The 24,303-nt window shown below is 40.9% G+C and overlaps 2 protein-coding genes and 1 long non-coding RNA gene across 6 annotated transcripts in view; 2 read left to right on the forward strand and 1 right to left on the reverse strand.

Annotated features, from left to right (window-relative positions):
• The window catches only part of plppr2b (phospholipid phosphatase related 2b), a 25,016-nt gene extending 12,993 nt beyond the window's left edge, over positions 1–12,023 (forward strand). For 2 of the 3 annotated variants that reach the window (XM_037274862.1, XM_037274774.1), the window contains 5 exons: positions 7,853–7,973; positions 8,365–8,615; positions 8,940–9,116; positions 9,192–9,328; positions 9,578–12,023. In XM_037274862.1, coding sequence (XP_037130757.1) covers positions 7,853–7,973; positions 8,365–8,615; positions 8,940–9,116; positions 9,192–9,328; positions 9,578–9,680 — 789 coding nt within the window. In that variant the 3' untranslated portion in view covers positions 9,681–12,023. Of the gene's footprint in view, positions 1–7,852; positions 7,974–8,364; positions 8,616–8,939; positions 9,117–9,191; positions 9,345–9,577 lie in introns of all 3 variants that reach the window. The other variant, XM_037274959.1, reaches the window with a different exon arrangement.
• A 3,955-nt stretch (positions 12,024–15,978) lies between these two features.
• LOC119126245 lies at positions 15,979–22,619 on the forward strand. Its single transcript, XR_005098622.1, has 3 exons — positions 15,979–16,246; positions 19,612–19,811; positions 19,908–22,619. It is a non-coding gene; the product is annotated as an uncharacterized LOC119126245 (long non-coding RNA).
• LOC119126233 (transcription elongation factor 1 homolog) lies at positions 22,154–24,275 on the reverse strand. Of its 2 annotated transcripts, none has more exons than XM_037257373.1 (4): positions 24,194–24,275; positions 23,851–23,986; positions 23,708–23,778; positions 22,154–22,734 (listed from the first exon to the last, which is right to left on the reverse strand). In XM_037257373.1, the coding sequence occupies exons 1-4, from the start codon at positions 24,249–24,251 to the stop codon at positions 22,670–22,672; spliced, it is 330 nt and encodes a 109-aa protein (XP_037113268.1). In that variant the 5' UTR covers positions 24,252–24,275; the 3' UTR covers positions 22,154–22,669. The 2 variants fall into 2 exon arrangements, with proteins under 2 accessions (XP_037113268.1, XP_037113277.1); XM_037257382.1 differs by having other exon boundaries at positions 24,183–24,242.
• Positions 24,276–24,303: the final 28 nt, after the last annotated feature.

Consider the following 24,303-nt stretch of genomic DNA (forward strand, 5'->3'; position numbering starts at 1 on the left):
GCATGGTCTCCCTTCAATTTGTCTGGACAAATTTTTTAAAATGTCCACCCTCCGTACTAAAACCATTACAGGAAATGTTCACGGTTACCTATTAATTTTGACACAATATTAATTTATCTCTCCTGCCATAAACATGTTAAACACTGATGACATGCCTCAGCCATAAACTGCCATACAAGTCTCCATCTATCCATTTAGCTACTGGCTAAATAGCAGCTAGCTTGGGAAGACAACTTGGCTGTTCACATTTTTTCTCAGTGCTGCATTTCGTCAAATGGCGTACATGAAGAATTAACCCAACAGGGTTGTCATTCCTTGCTCATAATTTCAATCCACTTTTGAGTTTAGCGTTGTCTTTTATGTTTTACTTGTAAGGATTGAACCACTCCAAAACTAAACGCTCAGTCAATGAGAAATAAATCCAAAGTGTAGTTACACTTCCCCAGCTACACGCAGGCTTATTATTAATAATGAAACATCTGCACATCCTCATCAAAGCTGTGTCTCCATGTCTGCCTTGTCCCCTCGGGCTTGTTGTCTCTTTGATGTCCTACAGTAAAGTGGCGTTACGACACGGTTGCCTCGCTGCGACATTACGGAACATTACGCACGCTCTCGCCTGTGTGTGCGCGTGTACTTTCATGGACACACTCTCAAATAGATTATAAACAAGTGCGCTCATTAAGTCATTTTGTTTGCTGCTGCAATTGGTAAAGTAAATCATTGGAATCAAAGCTTTATGATCAAAAGTCTTGGGACACGGTATGTGCTCAGTGCGAGAAATGAGATGTACCCTGGACAAATAGTTTTTCACATTCATACCTATGAACAATTTAGAGTTAACCTCACCTAGTTGAGTTAACCTAACATGCACATTTTTGGATCTGGAAGGAAGTCAGAAACCACAATCTTTCTCTTTCACCATGTTGCTTGGTTTTGTCCCACAGTTGACAATTTAGTTATGCCTAAAAGCGAGAGGTCAGACGTGGCACCAAATTGTTTCACACAGTTGATTAATTAATAACAAAAATTGTCCAACTTTTGGTTTATGATCGTCACTTACAGACTGAGCTGATCGTGCCCTTGTCAATCAATTTATTTATCAATCAAGTTTGGCTAAAGCCTCTTAACTTTCAAAATCCAAAAGCGAATAGTTGGTAGTGTTGAATGTGGAAAATCTTGACTGACGCAGTAAACTCTAAATCATGTAGAACAATTTTGGGCTTCAGCTTTATTTCATCCAGTCTTTCTGTAGGAGTAACAACCACACGTCCCAATACTTTTGTCGATTCCTTTCTTCAGTTGATGGCGACTATAATTATTCAGTCACTTAGCACAATGAGAGTTAAAATGCCTTGTCACAAACGCAGAGGAGTTGACAGTCAGCATAATGCCTGCCTGTCGTGTCTCTTTGTTTACATTTAAGATTGAAGTTTAGGCTCCACTGAAAATGTTCTAAATGATTTGCTAGCGCACAGATGGCACTTTTGACAGTGTATTTATGTTAGCCGAGCTTGCAGTCGATTTGTGAGGGGCTATGTGAGCTTCTCCGAGTGGGAGCGGATTGCCTGGAGTGTGAAGGTTTATTTTTTTTTAAAGTAAGAGCATCTGCGTTCACTCTTGCTTCAGGAAAAAAAAACGCATCATCCCACAAGCCTGTGTGTTCAAACATGGGCAGGAAAAGAAAAAAAACCCAAGAGCGAGATTTCACTTCTCTCTCAAATCTGACTCAGTGTTTTATGTGATGGATACCAAAAGGACATTCCTCCGCTAACATGAACCAACTTTATCTTTGAAAATGCTTTTTGGAACTCACTGCTGAGGTTTACGTGCGAGGCGATTGCAGATAGATGCGAGTGCCAATCATTTATGTGCCGTGGTCACGAATATCAAATTACTTCAATCATTTGACTAGAGATATTTTTCATTATTTTTGCTTATTTGGTATTATTTAGTGATTAGAAATATCACACAAGAAATTTTCGTGGCTGTTATTTTTCCCCAAAAATCTAATGTTTTCAAATGTCTTCTTTTTATTAAACACAAATAATAAATCAGTCTGCTTTCATGAAGGATTATAGAATTCAAAGAATTATGAAAATCAGGAAATCTGGACAATTTTTAGTTAAAAAAAGAGCTCTAAACAATTACTCAGTTATTAAAATACAAGGAAGTTAATTTGATAATCGATTTGTTGCCGATTAACATTGACTATTCATAAAACAGCGTCGATAGACCAGTCAGCAGCCTGAGATGCGTGAATAAATGATTCGAAAGATTTGATATCGACAAAGATGACTACCGATGAGCACGGACGTGGTGAGGTAAGGGAAATAAGAGGCAGGTCACTGTCGGTATGTGATGCGGAATGAGAGTGAGGAAGTCAGCGAGAGGCAAATAGAGGTACTCGTGTGCTACTTGGATATAATGCTGCAAATTTTCAGTGGCTCGGTAAAGGTGAGTGGGTGGTAGGTTGTCACTGCACATCCCCTCTGCTATGCTTCTGTTTCTCTGTTAGCTAGCTGTATTTTAAGACATCAGAATCTCATTGCAGTTGATGAGTTATACTTGCATTTTAGATCATACCATTTGCACAAATCATACTGCTCTTTGAACTATCGTTGCTTTAGTTCGCCTGCCAAATGTTGTCATTAACCTTTGGCCAATCATGGATCAAATGGTGATTACGTGCTTCAGATGCATGTGGCAAAGCACTCATACTGTGCAACACTCGAAGAGAATGAGGGTGTGACTGTTTGAAATGGTGTGTGTGTGTGGGGGGGGGGGGGGTGTTGTTACTTCTGAATGTTTTTTCCATACACAAAATGCTAAATGCTTTTACCCTGGAGAAGTCTGTGTTAACGCGGCTATATATAAACCTCTTGAACCTCGCGGAAACGTAGAAGGGCAGTTTTGAAGGAACACACAAAACAGACCAACTTTACCATGAGGAAAACAATATGCGAAAAAAACAAAATAAAGCTACAACAGGACAGAGTTCTCCTCTGTTTATGCGTTGCCGTCTGATAAAGCTGCCGAAGAGCCCTCATGCATAATGCATCTTCATGGCGGCGGAGATTGTAGAGAATCATGGCGGCAAACCATATCATCCAGAAATGCCAAGTTTTATTTAGCGAGAGCTGCGGATGCATGAAAATTGCGCTGTCATATCTTCGAGACCAAGCAGGACGTAAACAATGCTTCATTGTGCTCGGATGCCTCGGTATTTTCTGCCTGAGCCGACCGACCGTAGTGTGGAGTTAAAGAGGGCCTCTTGAGGGCTTTGGAGAGCAAATTTGCTTTGGCCTCCAAGGTCAAACAAACACCAGCACTTTCTTAGATTTTGAGAATAATATTTTTTTTTTAAATAGAATTCTTGCAATCTGCCATGGCTTAGGAACAAGCCCTGACACAAATAGCAGCGTTTAGCAAATAGCATTTAGTGAATAAACTAAAAAGATTTGTAACTACCTATAGTTACCACTAGATGGCGGGAAAGCACGCTGTACATTGAAATGAAATTCTTCAACTCACCTCAAACGCAAGCCACAAAATTTTAATCTATTCCGCCACACAGTTGACGCTTAGTTAGCATGTCAGCCTCACAATTCTCAGCTTCAGGGTTTGAATTTCGGCTCTGTCGTTAGTTGAGCTGCCCAAATCTTTCTGGCCAATGGCAAAATTGTTTTGGAATTTCTGTCAGTTCACTTTAGACTTCATTTTGGAAATATTAGTATCATGTGGACTTTTTGCTGGTGGTGTGTGTTTGTTTTGGCTGAGACATTAAAAATCTTTCAGACAAAAGAGTAGTCGCATCTGTTGATATTATTAAGACAATGTTTTCAAAACATGATCTCGCAACGCAGGCAACGTTTTGTGTTATCATGGTCAATCATTGGCTTCCGACAAATCATTTAGTATATAATGAGTATGGCTTAGAAATAAAACGAGGTTTCACGTCGGCTCACAGTGCCAATTAGGGAAAACCCCATTTTATTTGCCGTTTAACATCTTCCTACTCATATAACTATGCGAGGCCGAGCTCCTGCGGATACACAAAACGATTCCAATTATGAGGTGTGTCGATGCTACAATGCATCTTGCCTTGCGTGATTATAGCTCCCGTCATTTCCCCCCGCAGTCTGCTTTGTTGTTATGCTAAATTTAACTTATTCAGAAACTCATGCCTTTTCCTGTTATCTTTGAATCCCGCCGTGCGTTCGCCAAGTTTGCATCCTCAATAGAAAGCCAGGTCGTGGCAATCATCCTCGTCTGAGGCATTCTTCAGTTGATTGCACAGCTTTGCAACACACATTATGCAAATTTATCCAGAAGTTTGCATGTTACTAAGTCTCGGGACAATCGTCGATGAATAACGGAGCCCCCTTGTCGACGGACAGATAGAAGAGGCTTGGATGTACTACAGAGTGGAAGACGAGATTTGCGCCTCGTACTGAAACGTCTTTTTATTCTCGCCAGTGGATTGTTTAGAAGATCACTTCCCATGATGTTCCCCTCCTCGGGAAAGTTTAGAAGTGAGGATGAGGTCATGTCTTTGTCAAACAAACGGATTAAAGAGACGAATGGAAATGTGGACTTTTTCAAGCAAATGCGAGACTGTAATTTCAACTTGTAAGGAAATGACGATAAATAAAATAAGGATGATTTTACTACTTGTTGAAAATGAAAAATACTTACAAAGTAGTTTGATTGACATTGTAAGAGAGGTATCAATTTAACAAAATGTTTTTTTCTCGCACTTTGACCTCTACTAGATAAAGTGGTTGATGTGATTAACCATTCGAAGAAGAAAAAAAACGATGTTCTGAGTCAGGCCGTGTTGTCAGCAGGTTTGTCTTAGCTGCGGATAATCACAGCTTTATCCTGTCACTGCCAATCACGCGAGACAGAAGCCGAAGAGGGGCAACCGTGTTACCTTCCGACCGACCGACCGACCGTCCGGCCGGCTCTTTGCTCTATCAGAACCACTTCACCCTCTCCACGAGAGCCCTCTAATCCGCCAATTCTCTCACAGCAGCGCAAGATTAGCTCTTCCCGCAAGGGTCCAACATAAAACCCTTGATGAAAACACAACCATTTTATAGGAAGTGAAGGATAATTCCAGGAGGAGCAAGAGAAGATGCAAGGCGAACAGGAAAAGGAATGAGGTCATACCTCACACTAAACTAATCTTCCTCTGAGAGTTGGAATCGAGAGTAAGAAAAAGCGACTGGGAAATAAACACCGAAATAATTACAATGTTTCCAGTAGCCTACTTTCTCTTCCGCAAAGAGTCGGGCAAAGCTGCCCTGGCAAAGTGACTAAAAGCGGGGCGAGACAGATAGAAGAGGATGTGGGTGATGATAATGGAGCTGTAGCTCAATTGTCATGGTTACCAGCCCGAGTGTGCATGTGTGCCTTTTAAAGGCTAGCGCTGAACTTGCAATGTCAATTTACAGAGGCTTTGCAGTTTGCACACTCCTCTCTTTTCTGCCACTTTCGCTCAGCTTTTCCAACATTCGTCAAGCATGCAAACATGCGACGAGCTTCCAAAGAAACCGGCATTATACAGCCTAAAGCCGTCCATAATGAATTTAACACCGCCACGGATATAATTCACCCTCTGTGGTGTAAATTGGCATCTAATTTTAGTGCCGTCACACAACAAGCCCGAGGTGTAAATGATGATGAGAACGATCCAAACACATCTGCAGATGGTCGCGCCACGCTCCACCCGTTGCCCGTCTGGATTTGACTTAAAAAATATTGATTATGTCAATCGCTCCTGTAGCTCTAGTGGACAAATGTCTTGCAAGTACAGTGAAAAGAAAATTACTTAGAGATCGATTTTCGAATTGATAATGATTTATGATAATCGATTAATCATTTAGACACTTCTTTTTCCATTTAAAATAGTCAATTTTCTCAGAATTTCAGTTTGTCAACAATAAATATTCTCCAATCCCTATTATCCTCCATGAAAGAAGATTAACTTGAATCAAAATGACAAAACGAGAATGCCACATGCTGCTTCACCTAAAAATAGAAGAGATCACTATCCTTTGAATCCTTGCTGTGTAGTACTTGCAAACCACATGTTGTGGTTTGACAACAGACACCCGCACAATGGAGTCACTTTTCGCAAAGTTACATTTCACAAAAGCTACAAAAATGAAAGCAACCCAATTAGGAGCAACTCATCCTTTGGAGTTTCTTCTCTCACTGTGCGTTGCATATTCCCACAGACATCCTCACATCTTCACTTCATCCTTTAGACGTGTCACATTCTCAAATGTTGCTGATGCTTAATTGAAAAAAGAAAAAAAAAACTAAAAAAAGCCAGCACTACTTTTTTTTAGTCTTACTTTCACAGTGTGGTAGACCTTCTGATCTCTTTGGGAGAAGACGACAACATGTCAGTCATTCTTCATACATTGTTTTCTGTACTTGTTTTCCAATTTTATCTTAATATTTTCATAGTCTCGTTTCTATCAGTCCATACGAGATTGTGCTGCATAAAAATAAAACATAAAAATTAATGCAGAGGGTTTTTTTTGACATGCTGATAGTGGTTCATTAGTTTAAGTGGTTCTTTTTGTCAAGTTGTGGTTAGGGGTGTTTAGCTCTTGCTAATCTTTGAATCTGTTAAAAGGCCAATTCATACTTACCTCACACTATGACCATGAGATTATATATATTATGTTATATTGTCTGTCTACATGTGTTGCTGCACCGTTTGTGTTTAAATATCCAGAGTGGCAATAAACAGTTTGAAGCATTTTTGTTTTAAATAAAGGCAATTCTATCTGACACGACCCCCAAAAATGCACCTGGAAGGTGACGGGTAGCATATTCCTTTCCATTCTATTTGTGAAATGTGCCACAAGTGGGCTACCAGAAAGTGGAAATTGGAGGAGGCAGAAACAACCTGCTTGCAAGACTCTGCGAAATGGCGTCATTTAAACCAAAGAGATTGATTTTGAAGGCAGACGTTACAAAAGCAGAACAAGAAATCCAGCCTCAAATTCAAAGGTCTTAATCTTTTATCCAGAACTTTCTTCTTTCTTTCATTCAAGGGCTGTCAATACATCTACTTTTTTCATTGTAATGGTTGGTGGTTGCTCGCCGTGTCAGATACAAGTGACCTTCTGAGTTAGATGCCTATAAGAAAGGATGAGTATTGACACAGTTACTTTTGAATACATGGCGGAGTGGGGGGCGGGAAAGTGGCGACTCGACGGGGGCCTCGCAATCGAACGCCGCAAGCCTTGGTGGTGGACTTGTAATTGAGTAGTTGCTAAGTGAGAAGATAGGCCAAGCAGCTTATTAGTTTCCATCAATGCGAGGCAGACTATTAAGTGTCCACTTGTATTATTTTAATATGATGCTTTGCACAAACAATACACTCTCCTAATGAACACAAAGCCTGGAAGAGAATAATTTATGGAATTCCAGTCTCCAACCCATTTCCCTGCTTCTCTCCCAAAATCTGTGACCTTAATGAGGACAGGCGCTATAGAAAATGTTTGTGACTGTGGCGTCATATTTTTCCATAAAAGTTCTGTGTTGCTTGTGATAAAGTCTGAGAAGTTTGTGAAATGAAAGTGTACAAGGAGATGAGTGAATGATTGGCAATGTTACTAAATCTGCCAAATAGCGAGGCAAAGTAAACTCAGGCAGGCCAATTGCTGCCAGGCAGATAGGGGAGGAACACTCATGAATAATTTTGCTGTGCGCTACATTAAAGTGACAGAATAGTACGTGAGGGTCATCAGTGTTTAAACACACAATTGTATCTCCATTTGATTGACTTTCTCTCTTTATCTATTTTCTTCTTGCTTTTCTGTCCCAGATTCTGATTGGAGAAGTGACCAGTTTCTTTGTCAAGTCAGAGGCAGCTCAGGAGAAGACCATTGTGACCGCAGACTGCTGCTATTTCAACCCGCTCCTCCGCAGAATCGTACGCTTTCTGGGTCAGTCCTCATTTTTGCAGATAAGAACCGCCTCGTTTGTTGAACACGGGAGGGGCTTTCGTTTCTTGGCACCGAAGCTAAAAGTCATGCAGGACTAGGCAGAAAAAGCCTTTGGTTGTTACTTTAAATTAATTCATTCAGTGACCGTGATTATAAGGCAAAACATTTGCATCACAAATCATCTTTAATTCATTTATTCGGTGACCATGATTGTAACTCAAAACATCACAAATCAGCTTTCCCCATTGAAATTCATTTTTAGCCCACTGTAATAAGTTGAAATTTAAAGATTGTACGCCTGTGTATATTGTTTTATTATCTGTTTGCATGTGATGCTGCACCATTTTTGTCCATCGCTAAATAGGTCTATAATAACTCTGTGGCATCGCAGGCGTCTACTCCTTTGGCCTCTTCACGACCACCATCTTCGCCAACGCGGGTCAAGTGGTGACCGGGAACCAGACGCCTCATTTCCTGAGCGCCTGCAAGCCCAACTACACGGCGCTGGGCTGCCAGTCCTCGCTGCAGTACATCACAGAACAACGCGCCTGCACGGGGAACCCTTTCTTGGTGGCATCCGCCCGCAAATCATTCCCCTCCAAAGACGCGGCGCTCAGCTTTTACTCAGCCATCTACACGGTGGTAACTAAAGATTTCTTCATCATTCCTTTTTCTGATTAGAGTCACTGAAAACGGTCCATTGTTTTGCTTCATGAATAGCCAACAAACTTCTTAATTACCTTTTTACGCACGAATAGCTCTCTTAACAAACATCAAGTATTTTCCATTCAAATACATTCACAATAGCAAATGATTAAATGAGAACTGAAATAGTAAATCTGCCCTAGTTGTCCTTATTTATGAGGAAAGGAACGTTGTTCCGTTTTGTTAACCATTGCCAAGTGCGCCCTCTTGTGGTGATAAATGTACCTCACGTCTGCATCCTTCCATGTCTTTTTATTCCAGATGTATGTGACCTTGGTTTTCCGCACTAAGGGGACCCGTCTTACCAAGCCGACCTTGTGCCTGGTGCTGTTGTCGCTGGCCGTGCTGGTGGGCGTGGTGAGGGTGACGGAGCACAGAAACCACTGGAGCGATGTCCTGGCCGGGTTCATCACTGGAGGAGCCATCGCTGCCTTCTTGGTGCGAGGAGGGATGTCTGATTGTTCCTCCATTTTGTTTCTAATGTCTTCTTTCCTTTTCACGTCCCTCCATTAGGTGTCTTGTGTGATCAACAATTTCCAGCCAGCCCAAAAGGCAGTGCCCAACCCTCCGCCTCCAGCGCCTCAACCTTTAGAAACACCGGCCGGGATACCTCTGCTCACTCTTCCCCGCGTGGAGAGTCCACTTGAAAAGTTAAGTGACCCTCAGGTAAGGGGTGGGTGAAGAAGATCTAAATTTAGAATCCCTGTTCCCGTGTCGATGTTTCAGCATGGTGCCTCACTCCTCCAATATTTTAAAAACATCTTTGTTTATGTTTGAGGTGAGGTATTTATTTATTCAAGTGGTGGGCCATTCTTGGAATTACAGCAGCGGGTACGATTTGAGTAAATAAGTTCCTACTTTTACTCTGTCGCTGCCTCCCCCATCTTTTTCTGCCTTAGGCTCCAGGGCTACCATATTCTGAGATCACATGACCATCAGCCAATCCCGCACCCCACCCCCGTGCACCACCCCTTGCGGAGGTGCCTCACCAGCTCAGTCTAGACCGGCCCGATGACGACGACGCCACCCAGCCCTGTCCCGCCCACCACGGGGGGCGGCTTCCTTTCCGCCGGGTGAAGTCCACGCAGGTGTGAAAGCCCAAGGGCAGAACGGCGGCGTGAGCCAGCCTGCCGAGCTGTCACAAGGCAGCGACCACTTCTGTTACTCCTTTTTTCCCCCCCCGGTCTCCTCACTCGAGGAGCAAAAGAGCCAAGGTAAGGCTCACTAAAGCCAGTTGTGTTGAAGCAATACATCACCCCCATGTCCCGGAGACTCCAAAACAAGTCTGATCAAAACTTATTGGAGCAAACACTTTGAGGACCGGGAGCGAAGCCTAATAAGACCAGTGGATGGTCCACTTCAGATGTTTTTCTAACACTCAGGACAATACAGTGTGGAAAGAGATATTTATATGTCAACAAATACATCTGAAGTGGATGGTCCACTTCAGATGTTTTTCTACCACTCAGGACAATACAGTGTGGAAAGAGATATTTATATGTCAACAAATTACACAATACAAACATTTTTCTATCCTCAAAAACAGTGTTTCCCAACCTTTACCGAGTCTGTTTTACCTGAGAATACCCTAACAGCACACCACTAAACAAAAATATCACAAAAAGAATACTGGAATAATGATGACGTCGTCTCAATGTGAAATCTGGGTCAGTCTAGCTGGTCCGATTCTGTTTTATTCATGACAACAGGTGTACCTTCTGACATCGAGTGGAAGAGTGTTTAATTGTAATGCGTCACCGGGGTAGAGACAGAGAAAATGTTTCGAGTGGATTATTGATCATTTTTAGGCCAAGTCACTAAAACTGGGTCATTTTCCACTGCACATCTGATAAAGAAAGCAGTAAAAAATATTTCAAAAAATAATTGACATTAAATTATGTCTCAGTATCTTAAAGGCTGAGCGTGCCAATAAAACAAACATACTCAACCCATTCCTGTGCTGCTCTCCATCTTAGAATTAGTCCAGTAAAAAAGTTTGAGGTGACTGTGACATACTTCATGTAGTATCTAATAATTATATTGAAATAATTTTCACTTGTATTTTCATTTGTGATACATTTGTTAAAATGTAAAAAGACTTTAAAGACCAGGTGCATCCATGATTTCTTGTCAACTTCATGTACACCCTGTTGTAAAGCTTATTTCACACAGAGATTCTGCAAAATTGGCCGCATGGGAGCCGTAACAGCCGTAACATCTGGCATTAGCCGCCGTTGCCTTTAATGCAAACCAAGGAATGGCGGAATATTGTCGAGCCCCTGCAATCAATTCAAATGCAACGTTGCCGGGGGAGGTAAGAGTGAATTCAATTCTGGCAGAAAACACTTTTGTCAATCATAGCACACATTAAGCATTTGACAAGCTGTCATCTGATTGTGTTGTGAACTGAGTGATGTGATAGAAGGGACATTTATACACCACAACCACATAGCTGTTTAAGGAATATTTGAACTATGACTGAGAGAAAAAAAACATTTTTAGCAAGCGCAGTGGTCATTTTTTAGTTAAAAATGACGAGAATTAGGCTAACAAGATATTTTCATGTGTGTTTACTGATGTTTCTCTTTTGATACTGTGACCATTTGACCAGCCTATCATGCGCTACTTTTTGTTGTTGCTGATGTCTTCTTGAAGACCTCTTCATTTTGTTCCAAATTCATTCCAGCATATAGAAACTAGTGACTCGGAATATAGAAGTAATGCCAACAAGCTGTTTTGTACAATCAATGAAAGGTTCTCTTACACTTTGACTTATATGATTACATCTAAACGTGGAGGAATGTGTTTTGCGTCTGCTCACAATCAAAAGGACTGGCTGTGTTTGTCTAAATGTGCTTTGGTGACCAGTCCGGGGTGTGCTTGGCCTCCGTCAAATTCAACTTGGATAGGCTCCAGTTTCCTGTGACCCCAATGAAGAAAATGATACAGAAAAAGAATAGAGGTACATCACTACTATGTCTTTTAACTGTGTGTGTGTGTGTGTTACTGAGCACACTGAACGACAGCACAACTGTTAATTGCGCAACCTGTTTCATTTAAGTTGAACCCCACTCTTGGGGATCCTTTCTTTGAACGATCCCTGCCAAGACCGCTTCCGTCCACCACTAATGGGAAAAAAGAAAAGAAAATAGAAACAACCTCTGCCCTATCGTATCAGAGGGTGCTCACTATACAGTATTATACCTCACAGATTACCTACATTAAACTGTTGGAATTTGTCTGACAAAAAAATAGTGTCAACACACGGTCCAAATTATGGTATTTTCATGTTAAATGTATGTTTTGTACTTAGCAAAATAAACCACAGTTACCACAAAAATGGAACATTGTCGTTTAGAATGATGTCTATTACGCACAATATATCAAATACAAGAATGATGGAAATATATTATTTTGTTTGTACCATGCAGTAACCAAAATATTTTTTAAATGTTTTTGTAGATTGTATACTTTGTGTGGCGGTTTATTGCAAGTGATGAATTACTGCCTCCTAGCGGCCAACATGAAAATGCTCAACCACTTTATCCGGCCATGTGTAGGGAGTATCTGTAACCAGCAGGTGACGCTGGTTTACATCTTACAGACAACTTGTCCGACTCAGTGGTCCTCTGGGAATTGTAAAAATAAACAGAACATTCGGATTTGTTCCTCCCAGCTGCGTAAAAGGCAGAAAGGAGCATTAAAAAAGTTCCACCAGTGACCTTCACTTACCAACTTGCAGCATTAGTCACCAAGCTAATAAATGCAACATGATGGCACAATTGTAGGCACAAATGTAGACAGCCAATTTCTCTGCCCCCCCCACAGACCGCCATCTCTCTTTGTGTTGCGTTTGTCACTCTTGTTAACAACAACACACACATATACACACTCACTCACACAGAACACCGTGCACTCTCTCGACATTATCTTTTCCGGAAATTGCTTCTCGAGCACAGCCGGAGCCCCATTAGAAAAGAAGAGCTCTGCGCTGTAACCTTTTTAAAAAGCCATTAGTGATGCACCTGCTTTGCGCTCTCTTCTCTCTCTCTCTGTGTTCCTATTTGTGCGTCCTATTTGTCTCTCTTGTTAACATTGACACAACACACAATTTCTCCATCCTGATTGCTAGTTGCCCACTTCTCAATCCAGCGAGCAGCAACAAAAAGGCCCTTTCTTTGCCAATTAGACCATGACTCACTCGCATTTGACGTGGAGCGTCCGTTGTCATTGTAGTGACTTTTAAATCTCAGCTAAGTAACATTTCCCCTCCCTCAGCAGCACCACATAGTTTTAAAATGTTGGGCTGTTAAAAGCTAGCATGAATAAATTGGGGTGGACAAGGCCCCCCCAATTTACAATTACTCTTGTGATTTTGGTTGTTTTTGGCTGTATGGTGGCAGTGAACTCAACTTACTTCACAACAATACTGAAGAATTCTTCACTACCACTGGCGGTGCTGGGGGGGCGCAGGGACACTGCCATCCCCTGAAATATGTTTGGATGCGCCAGGGGCTCGGCCAGATAATTCACTTTTTGTTATTTTCAGATTTATTTCCTACATGTCCACTGCTCCCCCATAAGGAGTACATAATGGAGCATTTTTTGAAGAATGTTTTGTGTTTGTAAAAAAAAAAAAAGATATCCCATGGCTTCCCCAAGGATGAAATCTAAGCCAGTGGATTTGTTACATTGTTCAACATTTTCCTTCCCAACATGTTGACCTTTGCAAAATGTGTTACTTTTAAAGCAATAGTAATAAACACATCCCCTTTTCTCTACTCCGCTACATTTTAGCAATTTATCATTTAAAGTAACAATAAGGAGGATAGTGGTACATAATGACAAAATGGGCCATCAACAGATGACAATCAGATTTTTCTTTTTACATAAATTAGCCATTGTAAACATTGTTAGTCTGCATTCATAGTTATACCTCCAGCAAATGCAAAATTATGAAGGCAGTATGTTGAAGTGAGTGCTTGAGTAGTGTTTTGTTGCATACGTCACAGCCGATGACTAATATTGTGTTCACCGCGCTGCACTCTGCTGATTATTCTCAGTGGTCTGCCTCTCACAATTAGGAAACCATTAACGCTGTACTTATGTGTGCATGTGTGTGTGCGTGTGCATGTGTGTGGCTTGGAAACTACGACCGCTCACTCGAGGAAATAAGCTCTTTTTTTATTAGCATCTCGGCCCCGCAAATGTCACATTTAAACTTTATTGTCTGCTTTTTGTCTTTTGAGACAAACAAGACAAATGACAAACATTGTGTTGTTGCGCTTTAGCCGAAAACATCATGATAGAAGCCAGTTCTGCTTTTGGACGGGTCATTTCTGGCCATGCCTTGTTGTCACACACACACACACACACACACACACACACACACACACACACACACACACACACACACACACACACACGCGGAAGTGGACTATATTATCACCTCCAAAAGTATTGGAACAGCAAATTCAATTAATTCCAACTTTTATTTCTAGAAATTCAATTCCCAAAAATAATAATTAAGGAGATAGTTCTCGATTTTATAATGGCTTGACACACATGGAATATTTTTGCCCCCTTATGGAGTTGCTTGTGGTAGAAAAGATGACGAGTGGGGCTTAATGATAGAAATACAAGTCACTCTTATCGTAAGCATGAAGAGGAAAAGGTCAAAGCCATCAAGAGCAACATTTCTTAAGGAAAGAAGATGAGTAAAAATGAGTCAGGGATGAAGGGTTGTTTATGAATCAATATATTTGAAAGAAAGGCGGATCTTACACAGGATGCCATTTAAGCTAGGATTGCCACCACACACACACACACACACACACACACACACACAGTTGCTTTGGAGCGGGCCTCTCTTTTACAGGCCACCAGATGAGTGGAGGATTATGAAGAAGCCTCAGCAGCAATCGCATCCAGCATGTCTGCTCAGGAAGACCATCAAGCGGATACAGACGTCCCAGGAGAATGGATTAGGAATAGGGATGCACACACACATACACAAAACACACACACGCGTATACCCTGCAGGGCGCATCAGTCATGAGACAGACAACTCCCACTGCACGCTTTTATGGGTTTAGGCCTAATGGCTGACAGTGGCAGGACACCACATAGGTTTCTCTGTCAAAGGCTTTGCAAAAAGACCTCATCATTTTCTTTCTCTTTTTAGGAATGTATTTGTATATGAATGCTGTCATACACCAAACAAGAGCGATGTGAGACACTAGACCAGCGTGATTTCAGGTACACACAAAAATTGCCAAGTGATTTTGCGATTTAAAATCAGAAAAGTTCAAATTAAGTATACCATTTAAAAGTACAGTGATGTATTCAAGCAAAAATGGCAAATTATTCCAAAATCTAACTTTAACATTGTACACATTAAATATAAAAAATGATTCATTTATTAAAATGATTTTATCTTATTATTTCAGCTTTACACTTTTCCTAGGTTAAATTACTGTATAAGTGAAATAATATATTCATAATGCATATAGTATATATACTTTTGCACATGTTGCTCGCAATGTTCTGTCCAACGTTTAAGTGTTCTTTCATCCTAACCAATAAGTGACAATAATGCCACATTAATAAATCATGTAGTGGTGGTGACAACTTTGCAGGGAAAAAGAAAATGGAAAATTGTTAAGCACTCGTTTAAAGGTTTGGACCCATTAAGTTTTCAATACTTTGCAATGTCATCAAAATTCACAAGTCAGTGCTTTGCTTTCAATCAATCAGTGGTTGTAAAAAGTTGACCCTAACCCCCTGATACCAACCCTAAAGCCTTACCCTCATGTTGAATGGCACAAACTAGCTCACTGCCAGCAGTCCTTACAATTTACACCAAATGAAGTTCAGATGTTCTAATAGGCTTTCCCCATCATGTGTTTTGTTTTCACTAGAAATGAAAAACATTGTGAAATTCCTGAGCTAGAGAACTCAAACTCACTTATATGTGTTCTTTAATGTTGTAAAGTGAGTTTGAAATGATAATAAAGCCTTTAGCAATCATAGATTGTGATATATTTATAGGCAATCGTACATTTTTACGGGAAGAGGTGTCAGGTTCTTTCTGTTTTTGCGACAGTACTCTGTCCCTACCCCCACCCTTCTAATTAACTGTATTTATTTCATAATCAATAAAAACACGAGAAAGATTCTGAACATACATTTGAAGATCCTATTTCTTTGGGGTTTTTCCTCCTTGTTAAACCAAGCAGAGGAGGAGAAAGAGGAGGAGCAGAGAGCAAAAAGAGGAGGAGGATGACGACTGGACTGGTTTGTATAGCTGACTTGCATGGGATGCTGATGCTGTTGCATGCTGCCTCCATCCCTCACTCTCCCTCCGATGTGGCGGGGGGGAGCAAAAAAAAAAAAACAAGGAGTGGTTGTGTGATTCCCGCTTAGTGCACGAGACAGAGAAACGGCATGAGGGTGGAGGAAGAGGAGGAGGAAGAGGTGGGTGCCCCCCCCCCCCAACACACACGCGCACTCCGGCATGGATCCAATGTGGAACAAACGGAGCGGCTTCTCCGAAGCAGTCGGGAGCGGTAAGTTGAATCTCTTCTTATTTCTACTACTGATACAAGGCGAGGGTTCCCATAGCAACGGCTAATGAATGACAAGCCCATCAGCATCCTTCAAGTGGATTCAACATGACTGAGAGGGTCCACGGGAGGTTCTGGGTGTGTGTTCTGATTGGACGGGAAGCAAACAGTAGCGCTCCTCAGCAGCGGACCGAGATGAGAAGAATGCAGCAATAGCAAGGGAGGAACAAAAAAGATATTCATTGAGAGGGAAAAACGAGAAATAAATAGTTCAAAAATATTCATTAATAATTACAAATGTATTATTAATAAATGCGTTTTTTAATATTTAATAATAAACTGATAGACAAGGGAAGTTCATTAGCAGCACTAATTCATGTCTAACAGAATAAATAATTGTAAAAAAGATGACAATTCAAATAAAATCCTAACATAAAAGCAGAAACAGTGAAAGAAAGAAATGGAGTGTGTGTGAAGAAGCAGCAAATAAAGTTTTCTGGGCTAGACTTAAATGGACCCAACTGGGACCAGGTTAGGCCGTTTTAAGTTTGCTACCAAAAAGTTGCCTGACACCAATAACCATGTTTAAATCATAAATTTGGTGCATGAGTATGGTGCCTATTGGGGTCGTTTTAGTCCAGCTCATTAATAGACACAATAATGTATATTATCACATTATCTTCATGTTTTGGGCTTTTTATTACAGTTCTTCTGCTTTTTGTTTGATCTTCTACCTTGTAGGCCGGTTCAAATAATCAACTGAGCCCTTAACGGCCCATGCGCCATATGTTGAGCACCCAAATGCAGCCATGCCACGTCACCGTCATAATCATCATCATTATAGCAGGCGCCTTTAGTTCCAAGCGATTAAGCAGCAATGCAGCATGGGCTCCAGTGTTGTATGCATGTGAGATGTCAGGGGTCCAGACCAAGTTAATAGATGCAATGGGCGTGTGGTAGAAGACTGCAATCGTGCTTTACGAAAAAGAAGAAGAAGAAAAAAAATGGCCCCTCCAGCTGGAGCCATTTCACTTCCAATCATGTCAATTGAGGAAACTGATTCCCTCCCACTGTCACCCCCTAAAACCAGATGTCGTCCACCCGCTGCAAAACAAAGTTAGCGCAGCAATAAATGAAAGGCTAATCATGAGGATGTGGGATGAGGTCATGTGACGTCAGCGTAGGATTGCACAACCCCCCGTCCCCCTCCCACCCCTTGCCGACCCAACCCTTCTTCCTACTCTCCCACAGGAAGCAAGGCAGATGATGCTGTCATATACTGGACTCAATCCAGATGAATTAAGAGGCATGTTTTTACACCTCCAAACTTTATTGAGAAAACAAGATATTCTTAATTTGTTGAAAGAGTAAACGAGAAAAGTTTGGATGATTGATTATTGTACATAAAGACAGATCGTTCAAAATACATCAGGTATATTACTGCCGTACTGTGAAACCAAGAAAGAAGCTGAATCTCCAGTACAGTATACCTATCTGCCACCAGGTGGCCAAGATGCTCATACCAGACTTGGCAGGACAATCAACAGGAACCTGTCTAAATGTGTTGCTGTACCATTTGTAATCAAATATGTGTTGCTTCTGATGCTAACCGTTAGCAGGCCATAACTATTTGTTAGCATTGGACTTTTGCATCAGGCAAAGCTACTTTGCAGAAGTATGACAATTCACATTCTAGCAGATTCTTCTGTATGAACATGTCACTGTATTGTATTCATATATATGGCTATATACATACATTACAATATGCATTTTTTTCTTTGACGATGGTGACGCCAGAACACCTTTAACTCCATACGCCCCCATAAGACTAATTGTTCCAAGCATTGAAAATAGAAAAGTCACATTTCTCAAACAGGTGATGATGTCATCAAGGTCATTATAGATCAAATATTAACTTTTCACGGGTGAAATGGCTAAATGAGTAAAGATTTTTTTTATTATTCGGTAGTTTAACCATTACAATAGCTGCAGCAAACTTATGTCTAAGACTTTCCACTTATCCTTTGTTGTGCGAGCAGCGTGTTTTGGGTCATTATCTCGTTGAAGCTTTACTTCTGATCAGTTTGGATGCATTTATCTGTAAATTGCCAGAAAAAAATGGTTTTGTAGACTTCAGAATTCATGGCTTTTCCACCACTTTAGTCGACGTCAATCTTGGTCTTATCAGTCCATGAAACTTTGTTCCAAAACTCCAATCTGGCCTTCTGATTCTTTTTTTCTGAGGAGTGGAATGCATTTTGTGGTATGGCATGTATATTTATTCTTTGAGATTTTTTTTTATTGATGATGGTTAGAGCGGAATTAATTCTGAAGTCTACAATATGCAGAAATTGCATCAAAACTAACTAATCAAGCTTTTGCTGTGCTAGCTCAATGCTAACGCTAAATCGCAATTATGATGCGGTGCAATAACCCTTCAAGCAATGGATTGAACACAAATGGTGGAGCAACACAAGTAGACAGACATCTATATATCAACATTCAATTATATATTTTTCATCCTTTCATAAAGAACAACTAATAGTGATAGCTGATGGACTGCGAGGAGTTGTGATATCGCTATAAACAATTAATCTATTTTATACTGTCTCTAGTGGCCAAGTTGGGCAGACACAAAAGAGCAGGTCATTCAGGTGACAAACACTGTTTAATGCTTTTTAATTCTATGTCATTACTGTATATTTTTCACAAAATATGTTATGATGGTATTTTCTCCTAAATAGACATTACGGCATTTTTTTCCCTTTGGGAAAGCATAAACTGAGAAGTGTCATTTCCATTTCTTTCATTTCTATTTGAATCTTAAAGCAGCACTGTAGCTGGCAAGAAGCGTAAACTGCGGCAAGGTTAAAGAGGTGGAAGAACGAAAGAAAAAAAGTCGGTAATGTTTGTAAACCTGTTTTCCGCGGGGAGTTCTCCTTGGTGCTGACGCAACAGCCCGTCAACTCAACCCCCCCTCCTTCCACCACCACTACCCCCACCTCAATCTCCCCCTCCCCCTTTACATCCATCCACCGTGTGCCGCTTGATTGACACGTCCTGCTCTCTAATTGGCAAGTGTGTACCGACATTATTCTCCACGGGACGGGCCTGAGGCGGGAAAGCCGATGATGGGGGGGAGGTAAGAACATGTTTGGGGTGTGGCGTGTAACACGCAACGACATCTATTTGATAATGGGCCTCTGTGCCCTCCTTAACTAAAAGCTTTTGTCACTTGAATGTGTTTATGTCAGGGTGAAAAATATAAATAAACATACAACCCTCACATTATCCTGGACTCATTATAACAGGACGGCGCATTGTTATTCAAGGGTGAACATACTTTTTTTTTCTGTCCGTTCCCATAGGTGCTGTCTCCTTACAACAACACGAAAGAGGATGAGGACGGTGATGAAGAGCGGGAGGGCCTCTCGGCTCCACTCTCGACCACGGGTATTCTTGGGTTGATAATACAGATGTGGATGTTATTGCTTGAGAATACGCGTAGTCGAGTGGAGGCTTTGTCTTCCCGAGGACATTCGAAATAAATTTGAAAAACTCGTGCAAGGTAAGTTTTGAACACCACGCAATCCCGATGGCCGTCAAAGCCGCTCACTCAAATGCTGGTTTTTTTTTTTGTGTGTGTGTCGGTTCACTATTCCAGGTTTATGAAGCGTGTCCCTCTTAGCACCTGTAGAGGAAATGAGTTTGCGCGCATCTCCTGCGAGAGGCGCTGACGGCGACGACCTCCTAACACTAAGCTCAACTCCCCACAGGCATTATTAGTTCAGGGAGATGAACGCTCCAGTCACACGTTCATTACAAACCTTCGACTACTCAGTCACTTGTGCCCTCCAGGAGAAACACACAGAGAGACTATAATCGTATTACTGGTGAGCAGCTCAAATAGCCTGAAATAAGAAGGAATTTGCACAAAAACGACAGCGTATTTAGCTACTTCAAAAAGGAGGAACATTTTGTACATTTTAATTCCATTTTAAAAGCATGGCTCAAGGGGATCTTTTGGAAAATCCCATGAATCACAATTATTAAAAAAAAAAAAGAAGAGGATCCTAAATTGATATGAAAATATCTAAAATATAAGAATATATAAATAAACACTTTGGGAAAGGGTAAATGGGCAAACACCACTTGGCTGGTTGTGTGGCAGTTAAAATGTTACTTCACATCGACTGAATAGGTAATAAAGGTTTTTATGACGGTGACAGTTTGATCCTGGATTATATCAACCTCCATTATTTCCCGTGGGATTTTTTTCCTTTTTTTTTTAATGAATCCAAATAAATCAGAAGTTAGAGAGAGCGAGATGCTGAAAGAAAAGCTATATAATATTATTGGTGAGCAGGTCCCAATTGGATGAATTTAGAAGAAGTTTGTACCAACATTGTAATTAGTGGAAGATTTAATTTTTTGAGGTTACTTGTAACATTATGAATTCTTAAAAACAATCTCAAGCATTCCCACAGAATGGTTAATAAATGTTTTACGATGGCAACAGTTAAATCTTGGCTTATTTCCATTATTTCCTGTGTTTATAAATCCCAATAAATAAGAGCTTGACCATTCCCAAAGAGACTGTTGAATTTTATAGGCTCTACTGTAGAAATATTTGCTCACTCTCTTGCTGAATTTGTATTGTAAGATGTGTTTGAGATTCGATGGGTTGGTTGCAGATCTTAATAGTGGACAAGCGGAATCTACTGACAAAATCTGTTCCTTGAGATTTGAATTGCAGGATTTTGGGCTTATTGTATATGTGGATGGAGGCCACACATTAGCAAAATCCAAAGGGCTCCTCATGCCAATAGGGAAATAAAGCATCGATTTTGCGTCGCTGTTACTATTTTTAGCCGGAATGATGGATGTTTATGTCTTTTATTGATCAAGTGGAGCTGCGGGTCGCCGGGCATGCTGATTAATCAGGAGGCCGCCACCCTATTGGAAGAAGACATTTGAGCCCCATTAGCATTGTTGCTAAGAGATATAAACGAGCGGGCGTTTTTCGCTGCACATTCAGCAATATATTAGCATCTGTGCGTGTGATGAATGGCGCTCATATCACTTAATGTTGCATGATGTTTAACCACTGCGTGAGCACTGCGCACATTTCGTCGCAGCGGAATGCAATTAAGGATTTTAATGAGAATTTCCACTCTGGCGTCGTGTAAACTTGTTGATTGGGCAGAGCTGTGGGCGCACTTTTGTTTGGATTTGTCTAAGTGTGTGCGTGTGTGTGTACTAAGCAACAAAATGACTATTGTGAGCACAGCTCCAGGTGCCTAGCAACCACATCGCTGTTTCCTTGGCAACAGTTGCCTCGCAGTCACTGTGTGGGTGATTGGCAGACTTGACAGTGTACACGGTATGACCCTTGACCTCACGTGCTGAATGAGAGAGGATAAAGAGCAACGGGGCCACAGGGCGGGCGCACGCATGCACACACACACACGGTGGTGGGGGGCTAAGTGATAATCATTCTCCATTGTAATCGTCCTCCAGCATGTTTCATAAGGTGTCGTCAATAGTGCTCCAGCTGGGCTCAGTCATCAAACACAACACACACACGCACACAAATATACACTACTCCACATCTCATTTATTGTCCCAGCCTACTTCTGTTACCGTCTGTGTACTGCGGCCATGAATGGAAAATGTGATGGTAGTACAAACTGTTTTGTATTTTGAACTACCAGGTACATTTTATAACATCCTTCAGGCTCTGTGACTGAATTCTGTTTTCTCCATTAAATGAGCAGTTTGAACTGGAAGCATATACATACACACACACACACAATATATACATACATAGACGTTGTTTATACATAGATTTATTTGCATCCCGTGGTCCTCAATTTTATATACAATAAAAAAATAGCCAACACGCAACACTTATTTGTAACATTTATTATTGCTTCTGTTGACAATCATCCAGGTCACAGCAACAACAGAGTGAGCAGTTGTTCCACACGCTGTGTCCCAGTTGCAGGGGAAACAAACACAAACTTGTCCATATTTAGTGATTACGTGTGTGTCATTTAAGCAACAAAAAGAACATGATACAATTCTGAATCGTGATGATCGGATGCTGTCACTACTCTGAGGATGATGAGAGCTGTGGCTCAATTTTTATTACTGGACATGATGCTTGACCAAGGGTTAGAGGATGAATAATGTCACCCAGAAAGTAAAACTGAATTTCCAATCGGTTCCCTGATTGTGCAGGTGTCCCTAATAAAATGGTCAGAGTGTGCAGATTCACATGACCGCACACAGCCACATCTCTCAGCATTTGAAACTTGCGAGCATTTTTAATAAATGTGCATAGTTTTAGAAAAGCCCCAAAAAAGTTAGGGGAAAAAAAAGTAAAAAAAAAAAGAAGAGATTTTTGCTCCTCCTCTTCCAGGGCTACTGATTGGCGGATTCACAAGCATCTATCCAATCACTGTAAACGTCTACTGGCTCTGACAGATCTGAAGAGGAAAGGGTTAAGGAGGAAAAACTGTTGTAGGATATAACTTGCAGTAAAATTGAACTTTGGACATCAATAGGCGAAAAGAAATAGTGGCGCCAAAAAGCGCATTGGAGTGTTTTTAAAAAGGCGATCAATAATCACGTCATGAATAGATGGTCGTAAAGATCCATTACTTATGAAAGGGTTTGGCCAAACTGTGTTATTTTACTGGACATTTAAATAAAATACAACCTGATTACATTTATCAGTCTAAAATATGATGGCTTCATTCACACAACTTTAATTTAGAAAATGCTTATTTTATTACCCACACATTTACAACCTCACTCTGGTAAAATTCCAACTTTTCTTCCTGCAATATATACATTACAAAACTTGTCGTCTTGTTCAATAAATGTCCTTCTGTTGTCATGGAAACACTAATAACCTGCAACATTTAACACTTGAGATTATAAATAAAAAATTCACACGAATGGCTTTCTCAAGCTTTCTGTCAGCCGCTAAACTTCACGTCTCTCCCGACGTTGACCACGCCACAGCGTCAATAACCTCCGAAACTACTTTAGCTGTCTGAGCACGTAGGAGAAAGGCGCCAAATGCTCAATTAGGAGCGATACAAAGACCAAAAAGCGCAGGGAGTTATGATGTGCCAATAAATCAGCGGTTAAACATCGGGGCCAGAAGATTATGCTGAAAGCTTCCAGTAAATGGAAACTGTGGTAAAGCTAATGGAAATGTCCCAAGTGTTCATTAAGAAACATAACAGTGTTTGTATCATATGGATATCTTTACAATATTCATATCTCATTATAATTATTTACATGAAGACAATAGATCCAACGTGATGTGTTGGTGACTCAAACTACTGTATCTGACAAGATGTGACAAACTTGGATAGATGGAAGAACACATGCTGAATAATAGTAGATGGAGATCTTTATGAGACAAATGCATAGATTGGCAAAGGATACAAGTAATAGGCGTCTGAAACTCTTCCAAACAGACTGTACACGATATTATTCCAGTATTTCTGGTTCTCTCCCTGTCATGGTGGGGAAGAGAAGATGTTAGCAAGAATTGCATTTTAATAAATGTAAAAGAAGCCAATACTTACATTTTGACGTCACATGACTTCTCGTGGTTGCAGAAAGGGCAGGTAAATTGAGTGTCCAGATCCCCGGTCATCTTCTTCTTAGTTGGGGGTTTTCGCTTGGACTTGCGGCGACCCATCGTTCGAAAATGTTTTGCTGCTGTTATATAACGCACGGGATCGATCACAGCTCAAACGAATACTTTGCGATTACACTAGCAATTCACCAAACTTTAGGGTACATTAGCAAGCTAAAATCGGTGTATTAGTTACAACAATTACGTCAAATAAGGAACACATAAGTATCTATTGTGAAGTAATTGTCGATTAGGAGTTATAAGAGACAAAACAACCACCTCTTGTTTACCTTGGAGAGACACGCTGCGGTGAAATTCACTTCCGCAAGACCCCGGAAATGGCAGCATTTTCGCTTACATGATTGGATGACGTCGAGTCAGTTCACGGCCATTCATTGGC

The sequence above is a fragment of the Syngnathus acus genome, chromosome 1, assembly GCF_901709675.1.
Source record: "Syngnathus acus chromosome 1, fSynAcu1.2, whole genome shotgun sequence".
Lineage (NCBI taxonomy): Eukaryota > Metazoa > Chordata > Actinopteri > Syngnathiformes > Syngnathidae > Syngnathus > Syngnathus acus.

Excerpts from the sequence above, each read along its gene's own strand:
- LOC119126233 (XM_037257373.1), bottom strand. The coding sequence starts at position 24,251 with ATGCTGCCATTTCCGGGGTCTTGCGGAAGTGAATTTCACCGCAGCGTG. Across the intron at positions 23,987-24,193 it reads CCGCAGCGTGTCTCTCCAAG|CAGCAAAACATTTTCGAACG; the intron begins GTAAACAAGAGG and ends GTTATATAACAG. Across the intron at positions 23,779-23,850 it reads AAGTCATGTGACGTCAAAAT|GGAGAGAACCAGAAATACTG; the intron begins GTAAGTATTGGC and ends CCACCATGACAG.